Source organism: Pezoporus wallicus, unplaced genomic scaffold (genome assembly GCF_028554395.1).
Source record: "Pezoporus wallicus isolate ANWC-B61680 ecotype Strahan unplaced genomic scaffold, APGP_CSIRO_Pwel_v1 contig_7725, whole genome shotgun sequence".
In the NCBI taxonomy this organism is placed as follows: Eukaryota; Metazoa; Chordata; class Aves; order Psittaciformes; family Psittacidae; genus Pezoporus; species Pezoporus wallicus.
In genome coordinates, this window is record NW_026638946.1 from 255,702 (window position 1) to 271,917 (window position 16,216).

Genomic DNA, 16,216 nt, shown 5'->3' on the forward strand with positions numbered 1-16,216 from the left:
GGAACACACTTTTAAAAAGCTTTTTGGTTCTTCAAGCAGTCTTGGGATCAGCTGGTTGTCCTGAGTCAGTCATAATGGCATTGACAGTAACACTGGCATGATTCCATGCCTAATCCAGATAGATATTATAACCGTATGACAAGATTAAATTTACTCATTCTCATTACATCTACATGGATTAAAAGATTTACTTGCAGAAGTAATGGCTAAAGGTAACCTTGGATGCTTCGTTCTGGGTGTGCAGATAAATCTCTGGGTGTTTTTTGTTTATTTGTATAAACCAAACAACTTTTCCCTAAAGCCTTTTTCAACATTTCCTAAGGGGAAATCCTCTACAGAAGCAGCTACAGTATATATGCTGTGATAGTTGCACACAGCATACAAAAGACTATCTCTTCTTAAGAAGCCTGCATCTCATTAGACACTTTCATCTATTTACTTATTATTCAAAGTATATTAGTAAAAGCTGTACAAAAACCAAGAGACATTTAACTATGGCATTTGACACACCATGTACAAATTCAGAATAATTCCCTCTCCACTCCAGCCTGAAATTCATTGGTTGGGGATTTTTGAAGACAAAGAGGCTCCAGAATTCCTTCAACAACAGCCAGTTTGCACCCTCCACATGAGATCTTATACTACATGTTACAGAAAATGAGAGCTTTTTAAACATGGAGAAATGGAGACAAAGTAAAATATTTTGGGGAAAAAGTTGAAAAAGTTGTTTTAAAAAAGTTAAAAAGTTATCAATTCTGACCTGGCAATCTAATCCAGGAACAGGTATCACAGGAAGGCTTTCATCTTTTGATGACAAGTTATGAAATAGTAGACTAAAAGAGAACATTTTTCCCCCTCAATCATTAGCAGTGCTGTGTAATAGCAAAGTGCTGAGAATTTCTATCATTATTGAAACAAGACACTGAATTAAAACAGTTCAGGCACTATTCAAGGAAGAATTAAAACATAAACCCCCAAATGCAGAATAAAATCCCAAATTTTAAATTAACTAAAAAAAATTCTAAATCCATGTCTGCCTAAATGTTCTATATACTTTCTTCTAGAAGTTAAATATATACATATACACATACACACACACACACACACACACACACACACTGGTGAAAGCAGCATGTTTTCATATTTTACCTCTTGCATAAACATTAAGCAGGAATGGTGACAGCAGAACATGCAGTGACCAGTCACTGCAATGTTAATGTTAAAGAACTGGCCACTGTAGTGGCCAAACCAAGGCTGACTCCACCATGCTGAGAGTTAAACAGCTTCTCAGCATAGCTCATTTATAAGCTACATGTACAGTAATGGCTTTAAGATAAAAACTTCTAAATAAAGTCTTTCATGTGTGGATGTATTTTGTCAAATCCAACCCTCAAAGTCCTGGAAAATATTTTTGCCCATCCTAGATGAAAATCAAAGGCCAGCTTTCAAGTATTATACCAGTATTTCTCTTTAGTCCTGTTTTAGCAATTAGCACTCAAACAGCCTACATCTGAAAGATCTTCAGTACTGTAATAAATGGATTCTCAGAGGTTAAGCTGAATAAACTGGCAAAGCAATGTAGAATAACTCACACCAGAATTTACCAGCTGAATATACAAGTCCTTCCAACTTTGCTCATTAAAAAAGTCACTCGAAGTCAATAATTCAGAAGACTACAAATTACGAAGGAGCAATCCTTAGGAAGTGTGGATTAGAAACCTATCATTAACGCACCAAGATTTCCTTGTACTACTTTGATTTGGAAAATTAAACACAAAAATAGCATCTCCTGAGGTTTTTTTTGTACTTCAGCAATTTAAAATTGGAAACTACACAAGGCAAAATATGAAGTTCAGATGTAGGCTTCACATTTTAATTGAAGGTTTCATAGTTATCAATCACCATCAGAAATGCAAGTGTCCTTAAGTACACCAGTGGAATAAATATTATCTGAAATTACATATTTTTTCTTTACTTAGGCACATTTTTCTCTTTTTTCAGGTACAACCAGACATTCAGATATATAAGATATGCTAATTTTCCCTAGGTGAATCTGTCTCAGGATACAGACTAGAAACCCTCCCTGGTTTCACTTCAGAGAACTTACTATATTTACTAAGTAGGGCTCTGTGTGTATCTGTTTGCTCATCTTAAAAATGCAGCCTAGCGTTATTTTAAGGAAAAAAAAAATTAATTCAATTCAGGGTAGTTCACAGAATGAGTTAATTCACCACCTCTTTCTTCAAAACTGAATCTGACTGCATACAGAATCAGAGATACAATATATTAAAAAGTCAAGTGCACTGCTTTAAAAGTACAATTTTATTGTCCATAAGTGAATCACCCCTTGTATGCTTAGACGTACAGATTCAACTGGGAGTGAAGAGTCAGTCATAGAACTGAGGCTTACTTTTAGTGGTACAGCTGCCAGACAGACAGAAAACACAGACTGAACTTCTCACTACTTCATGTATTCACTGGATTCTCAGGTTCAGTGTGAGAGACAAGGGAAATCAGAGGGTGATTCTACCTTAATATTTATGATGGGCTCGAGAGTGCACTCTCCTTGCATTCTTCTTGACAGAGCAACACTCCTCCTCATCAACCCTTACCATGTCTTGGTTCACAGTTCTGAGCAGATTTTTTTTTGTGGATGTGAAAGGGTTTTGTTGTTTTGTGGTGTTTTTTTTTTTTTTTTGGGGGGGGGGGGGGGGGGGGATGTGGGGGTGTTGTGGGTTTGCTTTGTTTGGTTTTTAAACATTTACTCATCTTTAATAACTTTTTAAATAGAAACAACATAAAAAGCTGCTAGTTAGAAAAGCCACTGCTAAAAACTTGCTAGTCAATGAAAGAAGAGAGCTCACCTAGGCAAGTAAGGTGACTTTCACTTACCATGGCAGTCTACCCACAGAAGAATAGGGCACAGTATCATAAGCAAGTCTGAAGGACAAAAGACAAGGATCACAAGTCGTAGCATGGGATCATAGGGGTGGAAACAACAATAGCTCAGGCTGGGAGACCTCTGTATGTCATCTACAGGGTCAGACCACACTGCTCAGAGCTTTACTCAGTAGGTTCTTAAAAACTGAAAAAGATGGAGCCTGCACAAGCTTTCTGGGCAACCTGTTCCAACACTTACGTGATGTCAGCACCGAGGACAACTTTCTCTTTAGGAAAGGCAAGATCTCTGCTATTAGACCTGTAGGAAAATAGCACCAAACCTGCAATAATCCCCATGCCCAATGGATACTCCAATTCAGATTTTAGATTGGATTTACTGGCACCATGATCTACATTTTCCCAACAGCAAAAGACACCTGGCAGAGAATGCTATTCATTGCCTGGTGTAGCTGTTGGAAAAAGTGCCCAGATGGAGAAGTCACCAGGATGACAATCAAGATGACAAAAAACTTTCATGTACAAAGGCACGAGCTGGTTTCAGAAGTCAAAGACAACAGTAATGAGCCAGTGCCAAAGGAATATATTCACCCTACAAAAAGCAAGAACAGGTAAGCTGTCCTGGCAGCATTTTTTGTTGCCAAAACACTACCTGTAAAATAAGAGATCTTTGCAACAATCGAAGACAAGGAACAAATTGAGAAAAAGGAAAGTCAGGCACACAAACAGCTGCGGAATTGACAAACATTATTCTCAAGATAGATCAAAAAAGAAAGGATTCCAAAGAAAACCAAATTCTTGAAGACACAGATTTTGTAAAAAGCTATGGGCACAAGCATGATTTATGAACTATTAAGATGCAGAGAACAAGAAATACAGCCACAGATCAATAGGACTAATTGATGAACTTTTCATTCACTTCATATCCTAGAAAGAAGCCTAAATAAAGTGGAAACCAGATTTTCAAGTTGGGCATAAAAGAATACCGAGACAATGATACAGAAGCTAAAGGGACAAAGTATATGCTATTAAGACACATTAAGGAAAACAGGAACTCAGTCATTAAATGCACCATACATGCAGGGAAGATGAAGGAAAGTACAGCTGCAAGGAGGACATAAAAAGAGTTTGAGGTGGTCAGGCCCTTTTGTTCTCAGCAGTTCTTTAATTTCACTGAAAGAAATAAATTAAATTAAAGGAGTACCTCTCTTCTCCCTCTCCACACACTCCTTATTTTGGAGAAGACTAAGGGGTCAACCTACAATTAAGAACAAGCATATTGGAAATCCTCTGGATGATGACCTTTAGCTCTGGATACTTAGATGATAGTTAAAGCCATTGAGTACTTAAATCACGGCACAGTATTGAGGAGAAGGGAAGGTACTGCACCTTTTTGCTTCAACCAAATATAGGTGCTTTTTGCTTAAACAAAATGTAAGTTTAGAGATAAGTAAATCCATATCGGTTGGTAATCATGAACATGAAACGCTGGTTTAGTTTCATGCCAAGACAACAAGCCTGGTTAAAAAAAACAGGGGGTGGATATATACAGATAGCTTATTTTAATGACACTTCTAACACTGCAGAAAAACTGTTTAACAAAAATTGGCACGGGATTTTATGGAAGAGGAAAGACTTAAATCTTTAAGCCCCTTTTCCTGTTTTCTCTCACTCCTTTCAGGCACGCTCCTTTTGAACAGAGGAAAGAAGTTTTCCATGTTGAATTTTTACTGCAGACAAGCCTTGGAATCAACCACAACCCCACAGAAGGGCCTAGGCAGTATTAAAAAAAAAACAAACCCAGACACAAAAATGGAAACTTACGAATGGTTTCCCTGTTAACATTCGAACTTTTATCTCCAATCAGAGAACTAGAGACAGCTGACCTACATGACGATTATTCATCTGTCTCAAAACTGAAGCAGAAATAATATGTTAGGTAAGCTGCCTATTTCTCACGAAGAGGCTTCTGAAAGAGCATAATTTATGAAGTAAAATTCCAGCATGAGCATAGAGATGTTTTCCTTTCTCCCTCACATAGTGGCACAGAAATTATGCAATGGCATTTGCTACTCTAATAGTTACCCAGACCCAGTGCTGGAAAGCTGTGTCTTTTCCTATACAGATCAAAGATGCATTCCCATGTAAGCATGCTATATTTCGTATTCACACCTATTAACCTTAACATACCAACTACCTTGGCAGAACTTAGCATTTGGCTGATCCTAAATTAAGTCCTTTGTCTCCATATGCCAGATACCTCCCGAATTCTAACAGTCAGGGACACTTACATAACTGCACTTCAAAGCAGCCTGCAAAGCAGTGTCTTTGCCTTCAGCAGTCACATACCACTGACTCATTCAAACAACCTTATTTGCTCATTAGAAGCTCTAGGTGCAGGTTGCAAATGTCAGAGAGCCTGAATTAATATTTTTTTTTTTAATATATACTTTTTACAGCATTTTGATGACAATACTTGTGATACCTCAGGTCTTACCCAGCTGTTTGCTTATTGACAACTCTGACTTCAAGCATCACCTTACACTCATAAATGTACAACTGTGGTATTCATTCACTCTAGCATTACAATGCTTTGCTATGTTATGCTATGTAAAAATGGCAGTATTTGTTACAAAGTAACCGTCCCGTCCCCCCCCGACATTTTTTTCCTGCTTGCACTTTAGCAGTGTATGACAATGTGAAATGTCAAGACAGAAACAGAGAAAAGACAGCAGAGATTCATGCTGCTCAACAACATTTACGGACTTCCATGCTCACATAAAAAAATAAGGTCTCAGTCCTTGAATACTTCACATTAGGGTACATGATCTTAGAAGAACAAGATGTAGAATGGAGTAACCAAATGTCAATGAAACTAAGAGGGAAGACTGTAAGCAGTCTGAAAGACTCTTTATGTACTTTTTTATACATACTTTTGTAAGACTGAGAGAAAAACTCACTCCAACCTGGCTGCGATTTGTCATATAACTACTGACTGGCTGGCTGTTCAGAAAAAGACCTTCCAAATCAAGTGGGATCAGATGGACTGTAATGTTTAGTGAGTACCACTTCTCTTATTAAAGTGCAATTAGATCTGCTACACCAAAAGCCTAGAAATAAAGAACAACTGAAAGAAGAACATTTTCAATGAGATCATAATAGAGGACTGCCTACAAAAACAGCCTAGAGAGGCAAGAAGTTCTGTAGCTTAGCATACCTGATAACATATCCAAGAAGTTATATACGACCTTTATGATATATATATTGCTACAATATACTGATAGGCCAAAGCCATCCACTTAATAAAGGCAAATTTAATGACAAGTTTTACACACATTAATTTGACTAACTCAATCCACTAAATAAACAAAGCGAGGTAGTAAAATGATCATCCCATTTCGCACAGTTCCCGACATCGTTCAGATTAAATTCTTTTGTATTAAAAATTTTATCATCATAGCAATTTGCTCTTCAGGCTTATACAGTAACAGCCTATGAGTATCTAATGAAAAATGCACCAAATTTCTTAAAAATCTCAAGAGTAACAGTAAGCTTTTGTTTTTAAGTACTTCTGCGTCATGTTTAAGTTCAAAAAGGATTGTAAAAAATTCTTTTTAAAGTGGAGAAGTTGTTCTGAAGATTAATGTCACATGACCATATTTCGCAGTTATAGGACACTTTTTTAAAATCTCAGGTTAAAAGGTTCCATTATGAAATTATACATAAAATTCATGACTCTAATTCAGGACAACAATTAGAAAAAAAACTAGACAACAGTAAAACAGTCCAATGGATTAAAAAAAAAAACAAACACACAAAAACTGCTCGCAGGGAGTTAGGATGCTGAAAGCAAGAAGGAGAGCAACAGTGGTTCTTAATTTTAGGATATGCTTCATTTAAAATGATATTACAACTAGTTCGTCATTGTTTCAATGACTGACTACTCCAGAAGACTGAGCTGCAGTATGAAAACTGAAGAGATTTTTTTGTTTGCTTGCCTGATGCAAAGTACTGTTCAAATCAGCTATTCTTGATTAGCAGCTTCGAAATCTCAGCCAAGAAAGACTACATGTCTAAAAGAACTGAATGCAGAAAACCCATAAATTTCCTAGTTAGGTGAAGTACAAAGTGGACTTCCTATGGACTTGCTTGGCTGATAACATACTTCAAACCCTCAACTTTCAGTTCTAAAAATAAAACCAAATCCTTCTAGAATTGAAGTACCAAAACAAGCCTCATCTCCTTCATGCTCTAAAAATCATGCCAGCCTTTTCTTTTTCACTCTCATTTCTACCAGTCTTAGAAAGATTACAGAAATAGTGCGAGTTAGCCCCTGTTTACTGCTAACAGCTTACCAACACTACAGAAAATAGGCAGATCTAAATCTGAACAGCACTGTCACACACATGCTATCTTTTGCCTTTTAATCTTGCAACCACAGGAGATATGAATAGCATAGAGAATTTTTTAGGGTGTGCTGCTACAAAGAGAATCACAAATATACACATGGACCTGTGAGAAAAGCAATTTTAGTTAGTCTCTTTCACCACATGCTGCAGTAATTCAAATGTGCTGTCACTTAAATCCAGGCATACAATTCATTACCACTACTCAGCTGAGGATGCTTAAGAAACTGCTGTAATGACTCTGCTTTTGAGCTCAGTTTCAGAGAAGTGTTTCAGTGACTACCTGCATCTTCTGCAGTCTAATGCCAAAGCATTAGGTGTATCTAGTTTAGTTATGATGAATTTTCCTGAAAATAGTTGATTATGATGATAAACATGTAAGCACATCACATACCAGCTATTACTAAGATTTCAGCAGTTCTCTACTACACTTGGTAGTTCCACAGCTCTGGGATATTCCTTGGGTTAGAAGAAACTTCTACACAGAGGAATGGGGTAATGGAGAGCTTCTGTCTTTGTTATCAATGAAAAGATACTGAGAAAACAACTGGTAGAAACAGTACTGCTTAGCTTTCTCCTAGACAGAATAGAAATGAAAAGTTCAGGTATGTTCAAGGTGTTTATGGCCAACTTACTGTCCAAGGACTTTGCTAACAACAGGTACTAAACAGAAGAGAGATATTCATGGTTTAGGCATCAGGGTACACTGTCTTACTTGACGTTCTTCCCAATTCTTCATGTTCATCCAAGGTCATCACATGGATGAGCACATAGTGACCTTTTCCATTTATGTAATAAATAAGCTTCTCAGATAAAGAGAGATCTTAATTAATATAAATGAGACTTTTTTAAAGCTAAAGAGAAATGCAAATAAAGATGCTTAAGAACCAAATCAAAGAGTTTTGAGCCAAGTTAAACATGCCTTTCCCGTTTCACTCCTGTATTTTCTCCTCTTTATGTGCAACATCTTAAGAAGTATAATTTTCATTTCAACAATCAACTGCAACTTCCTAAATTTTCAGTGAAGTCTGATTAAGACACTTCAAATCTGCTTTTGTAATCTAAAACTATAAATTTGGGGCAGTTAAAGTCTCCGTTCAAACATGCCCAGTTCTATGAACCAGAACTTACAATATGTCTGCCTCAGTATGTATATTATTCAGAATGATTTATATCTTCAGAATCTGAAACACTGGAAAGAAGAAAAGGTTTCTACTTTCAAGCTTAAATATCCAAGGTTCAATGAGGCTGAGAGCCAGTTGGGAACACTTCCCTCACAGAGGGTTTTCCAGAATTTCCCCTGCTTCATGCACCAAACGGCCACACAATAAATGAACATGGCAAGGCTGTTGAAACGGTGATATATGGCAAGATTCTATATTTGTGACTCCCGAGTGAGAACTAAATTAAGAAAATTACTCCTCTCAGAGTTGTGAACTCTTCCTCAGAGCTGCAAACAGCACAATACGGTAAAAGGGGACAGACACTTCCTTAACAACATGAACAGGGTTCTCAGCAGAAGTGAAGGTGTGCTACATTATCACAGAAAACAGCAGCAGCATCTAGAGCCCTCCACTCCCACCAAAAGCAGTGGAACATGTCACACACTGAGGACAAAGAACCACAAAAGCTGTCCAGTGAATTAGCAGCAGATCAACTTACTGAAACCCAACTAAGCCTTGATTTACAAAGTAAAACTAGTGAAAAGCAGATTTTGCAGTTTGCTGCAGAAGAGCTACTACAGAGCAGCTTCAGCTGAAACAGGAGCAGTGTGCTCAGGATTCTACACAAATAGTAAATGCCTAATGTACGAGGCGAAAGGACATTCTGGTGGAGTAAAATAGATACAGGCAATGTTTCTGAAATGACTGAAAGATTTGGAGCCCTGACATTTCAACTGCTTATATTAAATATTTTGTCAACAAAATCGTCATAAAAATATTTCCACGAGCATAAAGAAAGCCCAAAGAGTTTCAGAAGTCCTGAGTACAGATTATTCTCACCTCTAGCTGCAAGTACCAAGGAGTAGAATTTTTTTAACAATACGTGTGGAGTACTTACCCAGAAAAACAATGCTTAGGTATTCAATTAGTTTAGCACAAACCAGAAAATGAAGCTAGAAAAACTGCCTCATATTAATCGTAGATAAATACAAGCCTAATAAAGCTGTGCTGTCGAAAAGAGAAAATGAGACAAAAGTTCTTAAGAGTGAAATTCTGAGTTTTTTTTTACAAAAAATATTTCTTAAACATTTCTGAACATCTTTGAAAAAGAAAGGCAGAAACTGAACAACAAAAAGTGGATTGTATTTAAGTGTATTTGTATAAGCATCGGAGCAAAAAAGTCACACTAGCTAACGTTACATGCTGTAGTCCTTAACACTGAACTTCCATCTTTTCCATCTGCAGAATGCAAAGAATTTCAAAGACAGCTTCCATTTAGAAAGGTGAATACTCAAAGGCTATGGCAGCGAAGTGTTGGTATATCTCACACCACCAGATTAAAGTTTTCCTACTCCAATTTACTGCCCATTCTACTTTTTCCATGAGTTCCAGTAGCAGCACACAGCAGAAGGCACTGAAGAAGGTGGGCTTGACCTGCTGTTTCCAAATCAGAATCCATTCCCGAGACCCTGTAGATTGATTCAGCAGTCCTCAGGAGATACAGCAATACACTGAACTGAAGCAATTGAGATATGCCAATATATCCCTGAAATTGCTCATAAATAAAAAGAGTAGGTCAAAACCGGAACTGCACTGCTTTAAACTGCCACAAGTTTGTCAAAGGACTGGAAATAGACTGAATTGGGGCAAATTAAATTCCTCTGGCAAGTTAGCATTAATGTTTTGCATCTCGCTCAATGCTAAGAACTTGGACAAAAATGCAAACCCAGTCCATCATTCAAGGCTAAACACTTACTCCTCATCTGAGGTAAGAACACATTCTCTGTCCACACAATTATAAAACAGAAATTGTACAGCCTAATGTGAATGCATTTTCCTGTGTGACTGCATGCACAGCCTTATCCTACTGTGGTCACTTTCTGTACTTTATTTAAGAGCTAAGAGCTACTTACTTTTTCATGCCTCAACATAATTCCAGAAAAACAAGGCATCAGAAGGGAACCTGAACTTGTAGTCCTTAAATTGAAATTTTTACTTTTGGTTTCTACAAAATGATCTCTTCTGAAGAGGGCAAATCTCTACATTTTCTTTTGCTGTACACTAAGAAAGCAAGATTACACTGATGACATAAGAGGTTTCTCAACTTTAACGACAGTTTGCATTCATATTAGAAAATAGAAATAAAATTAGTGTTCAACTTCTAGAGCTTTTCTGTACAAGCAAAACAATAAGGAAAAGGATATTTTCCTGGATCTGCAATACCCACTCTGTAGTCCACGTAACTTTGATAGGGATGGAAGTTGAAAACAAATAGGAGACCAGCTCTCTCAAATGCTATGACTTTGTTGGCTTCATGTTTTTCACTCACATAGGCCTAGGAAAGAAAAATAAAAATAAAAATCAACTTTATAAAATAGTTAATTTCTAACTGAATTAATAAGGAAAAAAAACACCACCACTATTTCTATACTTCAAGTAAAACAAAGATTCAAGCAACATAAAGGCATTAACACGCAAACTGAAATTGTTTACCTATGTAATGTCACATAATATTTTTGATTACTAAACTATAGCTTACTTGTTACAAGGTAATGTAAAATTAAAGAGGAAGAAGCATGTTCAGTATAGAGCACATGAAAAATTCCTGCTCAATATTTGTATGGTGGCCTTTTCATCACACTTGAGCAAAAAATGGATTCCTTTTATCATATCGAATCTTCCGATATACTTGTTATGGGGATCTGCACTACATCTACTGTTAGTAATGTAGAAAATGAAGCACTGGGTATGAGGGCTTTGTTTGGTTTTTAAATCTGTGTGAGAGATGCCTTTGATAAGCCACATTAAACTGCTGCACATACCACCTTTGTTCTATTCACAAAAGCCATTAATAAATAACTAGACATCAATTTAAAAGGTTCTTGCAAGTGAATTATGACTAGTATGAAATAATTAAACTGAGAAATTGTAATAATTGAGCTGCTTTTATAAAAAGTACAGTGCAGCATTTGGGCAAAAAAGGGAAACACAAAAGTGACAGTTTGAAGACCAAGAGAGTGTAAGTTACACTGTACTGAAAGTGCTTTCTCAGTAACCGAGTATTTATTTATATGAAGTAAATAGTCAGAACAATTTATGCTTTATCAAAGCAATCCCTGGATTGGATTACAGACAAATTTATAGTCTGTTTTATCCGATCCTCAGTTACTAAATAAAAACAGCAAAAATAATAGGAAAAGAGCTTTCTATGAAGCTAAAAGGAGACTTGCTTCAGATTTCTATTATCTGTGGAAGATATTTCAGTTACATGTTTTGACAACTTGAAATATATGGTTGGGCATTACATAGTGCATAATAAAGTGCTGTATAAAATTTCTGCATGCAAATTTGGTATTGTTATTCTGAACATGTAGGTAGCTGGTGACTAAAAACTTACCATTTAGTATTTATAGCTTACCGGGGGAGATGCAAGCCATCCAAACCTTTCCTCCAATTTATTCATATCTCTATCAAATGCATTTAGGAATCTATAGCGAAGAAGATGATCCTCAGTAAGATTAAACTGTCTTCTGGCATAGTGGTAGCTCTCATTGTTCCCTATTCTGGGGAAGTCAAGCCATTCTGGATGTCCAAATTCATTACCTGTAGTTAAAAATATACAGGATCCATAAATTCACATGCTAAAAGTACACTAAAACTGCAAAATTAAAATACATAAAATACATTTTCTTTCTGCAAGTTTTAAATTCCAGAGAATAATTCTGGATATATAAATTGGTCATTTTTTTCATTAAAATATCTCTCTAAACTTTCATGCTTGCTAACAGGTTTGTTTGGCCAATAAAACTACCACAGTAAAATATTCGTGGACTGCAGGGGAAGTATAAAAGTGGTAAATGAATTAGAACCTCTATGCTACCATGCCATGCCAAAAATATTTTCATTCCCACCCATTAATAACAGCAGCAGAAACTGAGTCACCCAAGGTACACATTTTAGAGTCATTAAAAAACCTAAAACCATCACTTTATCAGTAGATACCCAGTGGTTTTGAGCATTTAACAGAACCAGAGTTACCACTCACAGAGAAATTTCTCGTTTTATCAATTAAACTTCAAACAATCAAAAGACCAGTTGGCTGAACTTCAATCACTTTTTATGCTGGCTATAAGTGCCATTGTCATTGTTTCCAAAGGCATAAAAATAACTATTCAAAAGGATTACTTGAATTTCAGTTCTTCACTTCTGAGAAAAATTCAAAAAAGCATCTTAGTTCAAGTAGCAGGCTAGATCACAGAGAGTAAAGTAGGATGGTTAATGATGATGCATTCAGTAACTGATACTGAAAACAAGTGACTTAAAGGGTGCGACAACCCAGGGATCTAACAGTATATGTCAATTTAGCGACCTTGCAAGGGTAGCTCGTTTCCCAGACATAATACTCAGTGGCATAAGCATCAGGGACACATTTCAGGCTGGGATGAAGCATGTTTTGAGCACAGGGTTCCTCTGCGTGGCCAGAGGTTCATGCTCCTTTGCTTGCCTGTAGATGCCATTGTATTGCAATGTGGTTTTTATATAACTGTAATGCTTCACAAGTTTGCCAGTCTCATACTAGCCCACACAACTACTGAATACACATTAAGACAAGGAACAGGTTTATTCAGATTTGGATCACACTCCAGTAAAAACAAGTAGGGAAAAAGATGTAATTTAATCAAGAAAAAGCTTAGTTTCACTTACGGAAGAAAATCTCAGCTGTGAAAGCTGCAGATTCAAAGAACCCCCTCCTTTGGGACTCAGTATTTTAAATTACTTCCATACATCTAAACATGTCTTGTTTTATATACTGCCATTATTACAGTTTGAGACAAATCCAAGCAGGCTTAATGGTTATAACTCGCACTATAACATGCCACTTAACATACTCTCAGTCATTTTGGGCTATTCATTCTACACAGGATTAAAAAGGGTTAAGTACCTTGAAAGTTAAACATTTCAAACCCTGCAATAGTTGATTCATCACAGACATTACATAGAGATTACACAGAACACATATGCATCGTAAAACAGAGACAACAAGCGCTGTACCTGGAAGTATGTAGGGGAGGTAATGTGATAAAATTGAAGAGGGTTTCTAATTTAAAAACAAAATGATTCTGACCATTTCTACATTTCTGACCATTTACTCAATTTTTGTCAATAAACTGGAGTTTGCAGGCAGATGAAGGGACAAGGATGCTGAGAGAAGGCAAGCGTTGTTTCCTGGATGGACACCCTGCATGTGCAGCCACCTCCTGCTGACTTGCTGCCTGAAAAGCCTGGAGGATATGGTCAGCAGCAACAGCTATGAATTTGAAGTGACTTTTGTGTATTTCCATGCTTCACAGGAGCAAAGAAATAAACAGAGAACAAAACAGAAAGGCTGAATATATATTAAGGAGAACCCTTCACAGCAGTGTCCATTTTCAGGAGAATCCTTCACATCGTATCCGTTTTGTAAACACCCTGACAAGTTGTAAATTAAATTTCCCGTTCAAAAGATGAATCACTAAATTTCATATTCAGCTCAAAAGCAGAAACAAATATAAAAGAATCAGAGTCACAGCAGGACTCTGAAAATGACCTTGGAATAATGCTGGACTTCAGCTCTTAAACTGCGCTAACCATACGGCAGGGAAAATGAGAGAAGATATTGCTACAGACAGACACTGTATCTAACCAATTCAACAGCCTCTTTAAGAGCTGGGAAAAGTATACTTTCTTTTGTGATCTGCACACTATTGAAAAGACAGACTACATGAGATAGTTCAGTTAAACATAGCAAAAAACATCAGAAAGTCAGAGATATGTATCTCAAAAAGACAGCCAAGGAAACTGTACTTATTAGGCAGGAAAAACAGAAAACCAGGGAAAATAAGCAATACAAGATAGTGAATAAATTAGACTAAAATAGCTCATCATTTCAATAGAGTATTTCACTGTTAAACAGGGGAAGTTTAGACTGGATATAAGGAAGAAGTTCTTTACTGCAAGGGCGGTGAGGCACTGGAATGGATTGCCCAGGGAAGCTGTGAATGCTCCATCCCTGGCAGTGTTCAAGGTCAGGTTGGACAGAGCCTTGGGTGACATGGCTTAGTGTTAGGTGTCCCTGTCCATGGCAGGTGGGGTGGAACTAGATGATCTTAAGGTCCTTTCCAACCCTAACTATTCTATGGTTCTATAATATTTCCTTTGTGTTCATACCGTGTACCAACTGCCCTGTCTCCGCTTGCTTTGCCTGTTTCTGCACCAGTTGTTTGAATGCTGTATTTTGTTGGATGTTTGTCTGTCTCTTCTTTAAGGAAGCACAGAAGTGCAGCAAAACACAGAAGCAATGTAATTTATTGTTCTAGCCATTGCTGCTGTTCATTAAGAAAAAAAAAGGAATTCAACATAGTGCAGCAGGTAGATCGAAGACTAAATTATTTGCTGATGTCTAAAAAGCACGTTGACAGTCTAAACACCAACTGCTTGCCTTCAAACAACTTTATATGGGCATCTTCTGCACAACACACTCATGAGCTTTTTGTATGTGCTGCTTGATTTTAAAAGGGTCCCTTCATTTCTCTTTCAAAAAAGGAAAAGATGAGTTCATAAATACTGACAGAACAAAGCCAAGGAGGTATCTTTGGTTATGTTTTTAAGATGTGGCAGAGGGAAAAGGAACTAGCACTTAGGATGCAAGCAGGCCTTCTGATAAACTCCAGAGTGTGCTTTGCACACATAAGGCTATGCATCTTTTAACAAAACCACACGTCACTAATTTTTTTTTTCCTTAATTGCTATTGTTTCCTAATCTAACTTCACAACAATTGAGGGGCAGGCCTAGGAAAAGGAAGGTACCAGTAGCTGACCAACACTTATTTCAAAAGATAACTAATGGTACCCATGAAGCATCTGCTGCCTCCTCCCCCATGTTCAACTTCGCACTTCTGACAAGAATCAGCAACATTCGTTTCTTGATAACTGCGAAAGCCTCTAAACATAGTAGTACTATTGGGATTTCTTTTCCTGCAATTAATTTGCTGTTTGATGTAAAGGTCCAAACTACAGATTGACAAGAATCCAGCTGCTACGAATGATGCAAATCAAGACAATGGAACTAATGTGGAGGAGAACAAAGCTGAAATTAACTGAAATTTTGATCAGAGAAACAAAACAAAGACAACTCATGGAAGTGCAATGCATACTAATTTTATCTAGGAATTAACTCGTTTGTTATTTCCTACATATGGCACATATTGGACAACTTCACTTTACTATGTACAAGATTTGAAGATCACAATTCCAACAAATAAATTAACTTCCTACTGCTATAATGAAGATTTACATCACACTTGTTTATTAGGCTAGAAATGCATTTATACTGCAAAGTAGTTATGCTGCTGATGACAGCTTTGAAGCTGCACCCCACAGGTCATGAAAGTTTTCTTGATCTCTCTTCTTTAGACATCTCTACTAGCAATTCTCTCTCAAGAAATTAGGCTAAGCAGAACTGAAATCACATTTAAAAGATGCAGCAGGCAGTGTCAAGAGATGTCTGTTATTTTGTTCTGTTTGCATTTTGAATTAAGTATGACATTAAATACTTTAAAAGCAGTTAAAGCAAGTAGTTTATTTTATACATCAAAGGTAAGAAGTTTAATTAGGTGTAAAAGGCTGAACAAGTTTTTAAATGATCTAAAATACTACGAAAAGACCCTGTTTAACACTGATGACTGGGGACTGGACACATTGGGACAACGT

At 36.9% G+C, this 16,216-nt stretch overlaps 1 protein-coding gene across 1 annotated transcript in view; it reads right to left on the reverse strand.

The window, feature by feature from the left end:
- GBE1 (1,4-alpha-glucan branching enzyme 1) overlaps positions 1-16,216 on the reverse strand; it is a 149,394-nt gene that overhangs the window by 14,690 nt on the left and 118,488 nt on the right. The window contains exons 13-14 of the mRNA XM_057413298.1: positions 11,886-12,070; positions 10,672-10,802 (exon numbers count right to left, since the gene is read on the reverse strand). Of these exons, the coding sequence (XP_057269281.1) occupies positions 10,672-10,802; positions 11,886-12,070 (316 nt within the window). The remainder of the gene's footprint in view (positions 1-10,671; positions 10,803-11,885; positions 12,071-16,216) is intronic.